The 11,509-nt window shown below is 44.0% G+C and overlaps 2 protein-coding genes across 4 annotated transcripts in view; one reads left to right on the forward strand and one right to left on the reverse strand.

The window, feature by feature from the left end:
- Nucleotides 1-207: 207 nt before the first annotated feature.
- ttbk2b (tau tubulin kinase 2b) lies at nt 208-8,433 on the reverse strand. The gene is made up of 15 exons (XM_025056860.1): nt 7,740-8,433; nt 7,239-7,355; nt 6,988-7,135; nt 5,801-5,874; nt 5,554-5,694; nt 5,345-5,449; nt 5,138-5,203; nt 4,946-5,038; nt 4,737-4,862; nt 4,470-4,627; nt 3,998-4,187; nt 3,105-3,319; nt 2,554-3,016; nt 1,668-2,368; nt 208-1,428 (listed from the first exon to the last, which is right to left on the reverse strand). Exons 2-15 carry the CDS (start codon nt 7,305-7,307, stop codon nt 1,086-1,088), a joined length of 2,892 nt encoding a protein of 963 aa, XP_024912628.1. The 5' UTR covers nt 7,308-7,355; nt 7,740-8,433; the 3' UTR covers nt 208-1,085.
- Nucleotides 8,434-8,669: 236 nt separating this feature from the next.
- Nucleotides 8,670-11,509, forward strand: part of mideasa (mitotic deacetylase associated SANT domain protein a) — a 9,446-nt gene continuing 6,606 nt past the window's right edge. For 2 of the 3 annotated variants that reach the window (XM_025056859.1, XM_017033754.2), the window contains exons 1-2: nt 8,673-9,183; nt 9,578-11,279. In XM_025056859.1, the coding sequence (XP_024912627.1) occupies nt 9,819-11,279 (1,461 nt within the window). In that variant the 5' untranslated portion in view covers nt 8,673-9,183; nt 9,578-9,818. Of the gene's footprint in view, nt 9,184-9,577; nt 11,280-11,509 lie in introns of all 3 variants that reach the window. The other variant, XM_017033756.2, reaches the window with a different exon arrangement.

The raw sequence follows: 11,509 nt of genomic DNA on the forward strand, positions 1-11,509 counted from the left end.
TGCCTTTTTTCCAATAGTCTTTTCAAAGGCAAGTTCTTGCATGCTTTAACTTTAAGTTAATGTATGTTCTACAGAACATTTTTAAAATCATATAATTCTTAACTATAAATGTGTGAAAATCTATTTTATTTGTCACAAAACTGACAAACTGAAAATTTCATTCAAAATGTCATTTTTTGTATTTGTCACAAAACTGACAAACTGAAATTTCATTTTTCATTCAAGTTTTTTATGTAAATAAAATATAACAACATACTGTCATGATGAAAATGTTCCCTTTTTAATCGGCCTGTTTAGGATGTTTTTGTGGCAAACAAAAATTAACATTATTTTGATTGTTATTGTTGTCTTTCCTTCAACGGTACATGATGTAGTGTTTTGTGAACAGATGCAGTTTCAATAAAAACAAATGCTTTAAATCATTGTACAAATGAATACAAAAAACAGATACTTGCATTGATTCTCATGCACTTGTACAATACTGAAGCATGAGTGCAAACACGTTTACATTCTAATATGCCGACGCTTGCATGACGAGTAGATTCTAGCAAAGTAAGATCACACTACAACACTGATCTGCCCACAGGAGCAGTTCATCCTTACGAGTCCTAACTGGACAGGTCTAAAGGAGTGAGGTCACTCTGGGCTCTAAGCTGATGGTCATGGAAGCTAATGCTGATTTTCTGCTTCTAGTCATGATCGCTGTTAGTGTTTCTACTGAAACTAAGTGGTTTCCTATTAGTGTATACTATTGTCCTGATGTTACAGTATCTACAGTTAGAGTCATTTGTACATCCGTCGACTATTTAACATCGTTTTGGTCTCTTCGTAGGCCTACATAGAGTGTTGGGGTTCTGGTGAGACGAGAGGTCACAGTTGGCAATCTTCATCTTTTTGAATTCATAGCAGTTCATCCAGCAAACCCTGTCAAGTTTTTTTTTTTCTCGTTTAAGACGCATCCAATAGATGAATAAATAAATAAATACAATTTATCATACATTTTACATTTACATACAGTACATTCCCTCGAGTAAATACTGTATTTACACATGCTATCAGTGGCTGCAGGTGAGGCGACCTCGCAGTCATCGACTCCCGGAACCTTTTCCTTCGTGGATCAGACGTCTCCCTCTGGCGCAGTGAACCCACTGACTCTGAATGCCAGGGCCGTCCTGCAGGTGAGCGTACCGAGGAGGAGGGGATCCGGACAAGCTAGAAGGAGAGCGGCTGCGAGCTGGCATTGCGACACCATCGCGCAGTTCCTGGCGGGACGGGGAGGAGCTGAGAGAGCGCTGCAAGGAGGAAGAGCTGCGAGGGCGGGGTGGCGGGCTGAACAGCATCCCGCTACGGTCCTGCATCAGCTGCGTCAGACTGGCCAGGAAGTCTGCGTCGCTAGTGCTGCTGGCGCGTACTCTCAGCCGCCGTCGTCTACAGGAGACAACACATGATGTCAATTCTGCAATTCATTGGCCTCATGAGCAGGAACTGTTACATTTAGTCAGTGAGAGTTGGCTGTAAAACTGGTCCTTAATATTAATCAGTCTACAGTCTAGTACTCTCTGTTCCACAACTTATAACAAATAATTAAAATATAGAAACATAAGTTTATTTATCAGAATAAATGATCTTTTAAATAATCTTTGACAAACTCCTCCACCATCAAATACCTGCTGCTCTCGCTTGGACGGATCGGTGGTTTCCCTGGTGGCGGCCGAGGCAGAAACCTGGTTGCGAGCTGCTCGGGTACAAAGGTGGCGCTCACGGGACGTGGGATCTTACTTCTACTTCCTGATGAAGAGGACAAAGACAGAGGGTCTTCTCCAACGCCCTCAGACCTGGAGCCTCGCTCTGAGGACAGCCTGTCTCTGGGCAGAGCACAGGGCAGATTGTCACAGGACAGTGAAGGAGAAGGTGAGTGGGTGGGTGAGCCGGGCACCGGGCTACTCCAGCGGTGACGCCTCTCTAAGTTCAGGTCCCTGCCCACAAAGTCCACAGGAGTGCTGGGGTCTCGGACTGGGATTCTGCTCAGTTTTGGGGACAAAGCAGAGTCTCTGCGTCTGAGCAAAGTCGGAGGTGGAGAGGAGGAAACGGTAACAGTGCTCTCCATGGCGCCTCCCACTGTGTCAGCCTGGGGCTGCTGGTTGGGGTCTAAGGAGCGGTCAGGCAGACCAGAATCACTCTCTGGGTCTCTGTCGTTGGTCAGGTGAGCAGCAGGGCCTTTGGTTGGGCTTGGTGTGTAAGCCAACTCCAGCTTCCCTCCATCTTTTATAATCTCATCTGTGAGTCTGTCAGATTTACTACAAGGAGCCTCCATTGGTATTGCATCACTTCTCTCTTGTACAGGTGACCGGAGCACACAGCTGGAGCTCTGAGAATGGAAACCTCATGTTAATGATTCACTGAAGCGTTTAAGTAAAAATGTTCATTCAAATTTTTAACTCTGATCTTAAAATGTTTTTCTCATCCGGTCTTATTTAAACCAACATGCTCTACTTTCTCGTAAATATAAACCTTGTTTTGAGTACATTTTTAAAAACATTCTGTTTCTCCTACCTGGTCCATCTGAGGTCTCCCCATGATGACAGAGGGCATCTGTCCCAGCATGCCTGGTAACCTACGGTGGCCCAGTAACCACGTGCCGGGCATGCCCATCTGGGACAGCACAGGGCTGCTCGGTGCTGCAGACGACTGACCTTCCTGTTGTTCAGATGTTTGATTCTCCGTCTCTGTGTGAGGACCGGGTTTGTCCTCCTGCTTGGTTTCTCCCAGAGCTCTGCTTCCTCCAGAACCGCTGCCTTGCTCCAGCTCCAGCATCACCCACTCCTGTGAGTCTCCCTCTTGAGGTGCGGGGCTGAGGTTTACAGCCACAAAACCGCTGCTGGCAGCACCCTCCTCAGGGTCAGGGGTTGCAGTTCCACAGTTGTCTTCCTTGCAGGAAGGCATCTGCTGCCCAGCTCCTCTCTCTGAGATGGGTTTCTCTCCAACTTGAGAAAGGACTGGACGCTGTTTACCCAGGCTGGAATAAGAAGTCATTGATATTAAAGAAAAACTTTGCTGACTTCTTGTTTTTTTTATTAATTTTTTTAAAAACTGAATGTACTAACTAGGCTTCAAGGAAGCGTTCGATAGTGGGCTTGGGTTCAGGTGCAAGTCTCTTTTCGAAGGCTAAGCTCTGACTGTGTCTCATCCTCCGGAGCAGGGGCGCGGCCCGATCCAAGAACATGGTTTCTGATCTCACTCTTCTAGGAGAACTCTGCACAGAGCCAGTGTTGGGACTCTGGTTCCCCTGGTTCTGGCTGTGTTCATCCTCACTCACCACCTGAGGAAAATGCAAAAAAAAAAAAACTGCTGTATTTCTTTCACTGGTAAACTGCATATATAAATACCATCATTCAAAATAAATCTCTGAAATATTTTCTCTGTCAAACTATTAATAAAATGTGTTATACTAATAAAGTACATGTCTTAAATGTCCTAATGTAAAAGGATTATCATGAGAAGGAAAATCAGATAATTGGACCAAAGCCACAGGAAGTATGGACAAAAATGATTCTTGCCAAAACTGAAGCTGTTACTAACCTCTGTTGCCAAATGACCTTAAAATGTCATTATAACGAAAGAGGATGTGACTGAGTTTAACAGATTTTTCTGTCAAAAATGTTCTTAGACTATTTGTCCCTTGTCTGATTATAGTCTAAAAAGTATTTTTTAAAATTCTGAATATAGTCTAAAAAGTATTTTTTTTAAATAATAATAATATATAACATTTCTGATTTGTGGCTGTTACTGCAGCTCAAGGTCAGATGGAACTAGGTCTTCTCTTTTAGGAACAAGTATTTAATAATAATATATAACATTTCTGATTTTTGGCTGTTACTGCATTTTTCAAAAGTGCCTTTTTTTTGCTTAACTAAGCTCAAGGTCAGATGGAACTAGGAACGTCGTCTTGATTGGTAGATTTATACTGTGATCAACTTACGGCTCCCGTTGCACTGACCTTCCTTGTGACCTGCTGGGCTTGTTTATGGTTTCGGTTGCGGTCCATCTCTTCCCATACATCTCCACCAGGGGTGGTGGGAGTGGGGATGGGGGGGCAATTGTCTGCATCACTGAGACGCTCTCCTTGTAGGACATCCTCCGTGTTCTCCCTCTGCAGCTCGCCAGGCAGCACCGAGGCATTAGCCATGCTGTTAAAAAGAGAGAGAAAGAGAGAGAGAGAGAGAGAGAGAGAGGTCACATTGAGCCGTGTTTTTAGAAGAGCCCATTTAAAGCAGTGATTTCTCAGTGACTGCTGACTGCACACACTTCTAATACAAAACACAAACAGACATAAAACAACTACAATAGTGTGGTTTGTATCACCACATGTCTAACAGTGTGTGACCATGGTTAACATAACAATAAGATCAAGGCCTCTCAAAGGCAGCTATATAGCTACATATTTAATAGGTCTGTTGAACTGCAGGCACCCTAGGTATGCTGGCGTGAGGCGAGTGAGCTGCTGAGCGGTGTTCGCCGCAGCAGTGATGCTCAGCATATCCTCAGGATCGCACTTCTCCCAGTCGTAGGAGTCATTCTCGAGCACGTTATGACTCTTCATTGCTTTGTCGAACACTGACATCAGCAGCTGTCAATCAGAAAAACAGGAAACATTATGAACATGAATATTTAACAACTGAAGGGGAACAACACGAAAAGCCTAAGTAACAGCACTTCTTCACTAGATCAACATTAACCTGGTAGTCGGGTTTGGTGAAGTAGTCCAAGGTCATGATGTGGTCCAGAAAAGTACTGAACTCAGAAGGAAGGTGCTTCAGCATGAGTCGATGGTCATACGTCTCTTTAAGGTTTCCTACTTGTTCCTTATGACAAAGCAAAAACATTTCAGTTCAGTTGATTCACACAGTTCAGTTACCACTCTCTGATTAATTACAGGATCACGTACTTTATCCTTGATTTTCCTCCAGGGAAGCTGACCAACGGTGAACTCGACCAGCATGTAGAAGAGGGACCAGAGGTCGTCATGTCGACCCATTTCCTGTAGATTGTCATTAGTGAACATGACAGAGCAAGAAAAATCAGAGCCAAGGAAAAACCTTGTGATCCCTGTGATAAAGTGTCACTAGAACCCACCCACCTTATTCTTATGAGCATTGACTGACGCATATCTGACAGTACCCCTGAATCCTGCAACAGGACGAGGCTAAAAGAAACAGAGGGAGTTACAGCACAGACATACATGGATGACAGTATTTGAAACAGCTTTTCAAAATACATTTATAGGTATTTTTAATCAACAAATATTTAAAGCAATGCTTTCAGTGAGCTGGCACACAGGACTTACTGGACGGACTTCTTGGCTTGAGTTAGTAAACTGACGGGCCAAACCAAAATCGAGCATATAGCAGCATCTGCAAGTACTGGCTAATCGTCCCATTGCAAAATTAGACTGGAAAGAACCAAAAACATGTATGAAGGAAACTATACTCTGTTGGCAGACGTATGCAGCGTGCTATGCATTAGTTTTAACACTGAGATTCAGGTAAAACGTACTGGTTTAATGTCACGGTGCAAGAAGCCTACGGAATGGATGCTTTCAATGGCTTCCAAAATCTGCCTGCCAAGTCTCAAAGTCGTAGAGACAGAAAAGGTACCACGAGCCATGGTTCTACGCAAATCTGCCAGATTCCTTCCCTGTAGAGAGGAAACAGTTGCAGCATGTCATGTTTTTAAACATAATAAATACAAAAAAGAGTCAACTGAAAATTCCCAAGTTAAGGTAGCTGATGACAAGCCTTACCTGGAGCTCCATCACCACGTAGTTGAAACGATCATTCCTGCCGCAGCCTACAAAGCGGCACACATGGTCTTTGCCTGCAAGAAAATTGTTTATTGACCAGATAAGAGAAAAATACAACTCTAATGCAGCACATATTTACTCTTTTTTTTTTAATACACCGTACTGTTTATTGATGTAATATTATAATACTGTGATGACAAAATGCTGAATGCACACAAAGAGTATTATTTGGTCAAAAGAATGCAAAACCCAAAATACAGCTTAGGCCTAAAAAAATGAAGTACTGTATGTGTTACAAATGTTAAAAATTCAGTCTACAAATGTTCCATGTCATATGTATTAGTATATATGCACTAGCAATATTTTGCCAGCGTATCCTGAGGTGACCTCTAAGTTGCTACAGTCTGCAGACATGGTTTCATAGCGCTGACTCCACAAGAAGGACAGAGAGCCTCTGGCAACACAATGCCCCACTGCTACAACAACCCTACTTTTCTTCAGACATCCTTCAGTTAGATTAACATCCTTTTACAATTTTATTTTACTAACTGCATTACACACATTGTTATGTGACTGATAATAAGCAGTCATAACAACAATATCATCTACTGATATAATCGCCTATTCGGCAATCCCAAATATACTATTAGTAATAATAGACTCTTTGTAATAAGTGTAACAGGTGAACATCAACCAAACTGTGGTGTTGTTAAATGTTGCCCTGAGAATTTTTTCTTAGTAGTAGTGATGAGAACTTATTAACAAATATTATATGTTCTGAGCAATAGAAATGTAGCCACATTTTCAATACAGTTACCCTCATAGCATGATTGCATAATTTATTTTTTGGCCAAATTGACATTTGTTCACACATCTGTCAATGTTGATGTTTTTTTCCCTCTTTTTTCTGTAAACCATAGAATACAACTTTGGCTATCATCCTACAGTATTTTGCTAAACTGGAATTAAATAATTAAATCTTTCGTTCAGGGCTTCATGTGGCAGCCACAGCCTGCTATGGAAGCTGTTTCTTCCAGTTCTCACACACAGTCTTTGGTGCCAGCTGAGCTAAACAATCGGTCTCTGGGATTCAAAAATTCACAGTCTTTGGTGCCAGCTGAGCTAAAAATCAAAGATTCAAAAATGAATCTGTCACTGACTGGACAACAATAAAAAACCTCACTCACCTTGCAGCTTTTTCAGCACTGCCACCTCCATCTTTAGCACCTGTTTGGGCTGTTGAGCTGACTCCACCTTTAAGGCAACGGTGGCCTGACTCAGCTGATCCAGGACCTCGTAGATCTCCCCAAACCCACCTCCACCAATCTTCCTGGACTGGTGTGTTGGAGAGAAATCATTTAGTCATTGTCAGGGCAAAGTACATACTTTGGTGTGTTCTTGATTTAATTCTGGAGTGATTTAATGAATTGACACTCACCACTTTCCATCTGTCCCTGACCACGTCTGTCACTGACAGGATGTCTGTGTGCTCTGCAGCCCCACTCATCCTGAGTGTTCTCAGCTGCAGCCTGCACCTGGCATCAGTGGCGCCTCACTAGAGCCAAAATGTATGTTACATACTGAGTGGAAAAAAATCGAAAACAACCTTAGGAACATATGAAACCGATGAACCATCACTCGTTGTATAATCGCTTGTACAGAAACGTGTGGAGAATCATTTAAAGGTCCGCCACACCTCGCGTCTCCAAGTGTAAAAAAAAAACAAGGGGTTGCCATTAAGCAAAACGACAAAAATGTTCTAAAAAAAAAAACGCGACTAACGAATTTATAAGATGACAACTGGTCAGAAGCTGCTCGTTACAGTGGATTAGTGTTGAGAAAGCTAATCTGACTGAGTGGCTATAAAAGCTAACTTGCATGTTTGCTAATGATAACTGTTATGCTGCGACCAATATTTCTTTCTTTTCCTCTCCCTTACCTCGCTCGGTCCAACCGAAGTGGCCGCAGTTATTGTGTAAATTCCAAACAGACCCCATCTTCGTCAGCCTGACAGCTCACTTACGGCAGTTGTTCGTGTTGCGGTAACGGTGCAAGGGTAGAGTTAGCAGAAGCTAACATGCTAATGATGCGGAGTGATGCTCTGGCTCGCGGTTACAGCAGCGGTGATGACGTAACTAAAGGGCAGGACCAAAGTCCAGTTCTGACATGGGCAAGAACCAAATCCAGATTACCCTTTAAAACAGGAGTGTCCCCAATTACTATATGTACAAAATATTAGGGCGAATTCAGTTAGAGGAATACAGATGAAGACACCATCACACACATTAAGGGACACATTAAATAGAACCAACGGTTCGGATTTTGCATTATGAAGGGGTCCCCCAAAGAGAATCCTTTTTCCTCTTAATAAAGAAAACACAAACTCACGAGAATCAAGAGGCGGTTAAAGAAAGTACAGTACTTTGTTTCATCATTATGTTACAACCTTTCCACCTTTGTTCAAGTCACTATTCATAATGGTTAACTTGATAAATGAAAATTATTATAGTAATATAAAGGGAAAAGGGAGAAAAGGCGGTGCAATTTGTATGTAGTAATAACAGAAGACGTAGAATTGTAATTCTACATTAAAAAAAACATGGTATTTAAATTTTAGAATGTTATTGAAAACCTTTAAACATCTTTGTCGAATTCAGTTGGTATTTTGATATGGTAATGCTGATGCTCGGGACCTTTCAAGCCTTAGCTACGGCCTTGGATCCACCAACCACAAATGTTTCCGTGAAGTGCTGAGGCTCCGCTTTCCGGGGCGGACGAGTGTCGGAAAGTAAACGCACACGGATACTGAAATGGGCGTGATCAGACAATTGGATTGGATAACAGGATGTGAGTTGAGCTGTTTTGGGGTGAGACGGTGCGTTAGGTGGCGCACAACTTTAGGCGTGTTACTGCAGTTTAATCGCTGCGGATTGAATCCGAACTGCGAGTCTGCGATTCGCCCCAAATTAGCGTCAGCGGGGGTAGCACATGGTTTGTAGATCAGCGGAAACACCCGTGCGGACTGACGAGCGCACCGCAGAGTTGTCACTCTCCCAACCGTCTCATGTGCGGTTTACGGACTAGGTGCGGTGTAGAAGAAAAAGTTGTGGATATGGTTTCCTGGAAGTGCACACTTTTACGGGCACACTGTGCAACTCTCTTACCGCAGTGTTGACGCTTCTCTCTCCAGCCTGTGTGGACTTTGGAGAGTTTCCCCCCTGTAGGTGCCGCCATATTGTGTGCGCTAGTGAAACTCGAGGGGAAAGTTGTCAGAGGAGTTATGACATTTGCTGCGCAGTATCCCTTCATGGGTCTGCGTGCAGTCAACTTTGATCGAAACCCAAGTGACTCCGCGGATCTGCGTGCTGCACACCGTTGACAAGGTACATTACCCGAGTTAAACTAACCCTGTGTAATCTACAGTGTTGCCTAACAGCAGCTGCGCTCTTCCTTGTTGCTGATTTTTTGAACATAACATCACTCACTGGATATCGCTCTGGTGATTGCATGAGCCCCTTCGTTTCCTGTAAGTCTTGTTTTTGCCAAATGGCAGATGAACTCTTCTTGTAACTGCTGGCTAGTTCAACAACTTCACTTTGTGCACACATCTGGGTGTCAAAACCAATAAAAATCTATTTTTGCTTCTGCACACTTAGCTGACCTTGCTATTACTTTGCTGTTTTGCTTGTGTATGGGGCCCATTTCCTCTTCACTGCATGTTTGTCTGCAAAGAGAAAGGACAAAAGAAAGTATCTAACACTCTCCTTCTCTCACAAGGTCTGGCAACCTCACAAAAAGAGAAGAATGGACACAGAACCTCAGATTTGATTGTTGGAGGAGTGCTTCATATTCCTCCACCCTGCACTTTCCTCTGGGATTTATATTTCCTCCCAAATACCTCTGTATACACAATAAAACAAAGAATTTGTGACAAATAGACACTAGGCTAGAACATAATTTTGCACCGCAGTTAAACAAGACAAAGCTCAGGATCTTTTTTGTACATTACAATATTAGTATGAGTCTCCCTCCTCAGGTCAATACTGACAAGAGTGGCAAGCATTGCGCTGTAGCCATGAAGGAGTCTGTGCAGCATTCTGGGGAGGTTTATTATGGTATGGCGCCTCCCACCTTAGAGGCAAGCCACAGTGATTCTGCTAGCAGCTCTGGCGTTTACAACACAGAGAAAGGGCCCCAAAGTTTACCACACTATCAACAGAATGCTCCAGTGAAGTGGATGCCCCAGGACAACATTCAGGCCCCCGGCTGGTCTCAGGAAGGCTCCGTGCCAGCCTGGGGGCAGAACTTTGCCCCCTACATGGGTGGTGTAGACGTCAGGAGTCAGATGGCGTTCCATAAATCGGTCCATGAAGGCATGGTTCTACCATTGGGGGGAGAAAATCAACTGCCAGCGCCTGAGGTCTACAGAGAGACAAACCAGGCACAAGGTCAGGCAAGAGGACTTGAGTGGGAGCAGCACACTGTGGCTGCAATGCACCAAGCTGCAATGTACCAACAGGGCCACAAAGGTGTGGATCTCCAGCCTCAGCCCCATGTGCAGCCCCACACATTGCAAGGATCAATGCTTCAGCCCTTTCAGACAACATATAGACCCAGCAAACAGCAGTTTCCACCTGGGTATTACTCTGTTTTTCCAGGAAACAAGGCGATGCCAAGTATGGCCTACAGTGAGCAGCCAAAAACCCAACAACAACAACAACAACTCCTGCATCAGATGCAGCAACAGCAGCAGCAACAAAAAATGCATCTTCATCACCAGCAGCAGCAGCAGCAGCAACAACAGCAACAACAACAGATCCAGCAGCAGCATCATATTCGACTGCAGCAACAGCAGCAGCAACAACAACATTTTCAGCAACAACATCAAATACAACAACTGCAGCAGATGCAGCAGTATCACCAGCAACAGCTACAGGAGCGACAACAACAAATGCAGCAAATGCAACATCAGCAACTGCCACAGCAGACTGTGGCACAGCAGGACCCAGCAACGCTACAGTTGCAGCCCAAACAGCAGCAGACCCAGACCTTTGCAACATTTCAGTCTCCTGACGCTTGTCCATCTGATGCTGTGTCTAGAAGAGAGAATGTCCAGACAGTGGAGCTGCAGCCTCCAACCAGTGACACGTCAACTGTACATGAAAAAGTCTCAGCAGATCCCACAGAGTCTTCAGATGCACCGGCGGCAACAGCAGCGGCCGCTCCTCGGCGCTCACGTCGCCTGTCCAGGGAAGGAGTTTCCCCTCTGGCTCCCCCTGTAGCAAACATCTGGTCTCAGAGCGCCAAAGAACCTTTGCTGCCCCAGAATGGAGTAACAGCAGGACAGAGAGGAGGAGGAGAAAGCCAGGTGACAACAGGAGGGGTCATCCAGGTCACCCGTAGGAGAAGGAGGGCATCCAAAGAGATCAACTTGGAGACTCTTGCTCAGACGGCCTCCGAAAGGCAGAAAATCATTAAGGTTAACAAATGAGAAAAAAAGCAATAAGAATACTTGTATTAGGAGCATTTAATGACAACTGAAAGATTTGATGGTCTGTTTCTTAAATCATGATTTTGGTTGTTTGTTCATTGAATAATCCAAGGATATTATTGTTGCTTGCTAATAGCAACACAAAAGATTAGCTTTTTTTTTTTTTTTTATTTTTTTGGGCACGCTGCTGTTGAGTCGTGGGGGAGCGAGGGGACATG

Source organism: Cynoglossus semilaevis, chromosome 7 (genome assembly GCF_000523025.1).
Source record: "Cynoglossus semilaevis isolate Cse_v1.0 chromosome 7, Cse_v1.0, whole genome shotgun sequence".
In the NCBI taxonomy this organism is placed as follows: Eukaryota; Metazoa; Chordata; class Actinopteri; order Pleuronectiformes; family Cynoglossidae; genus Cynoglossus; species Cynoglossus semilaevis.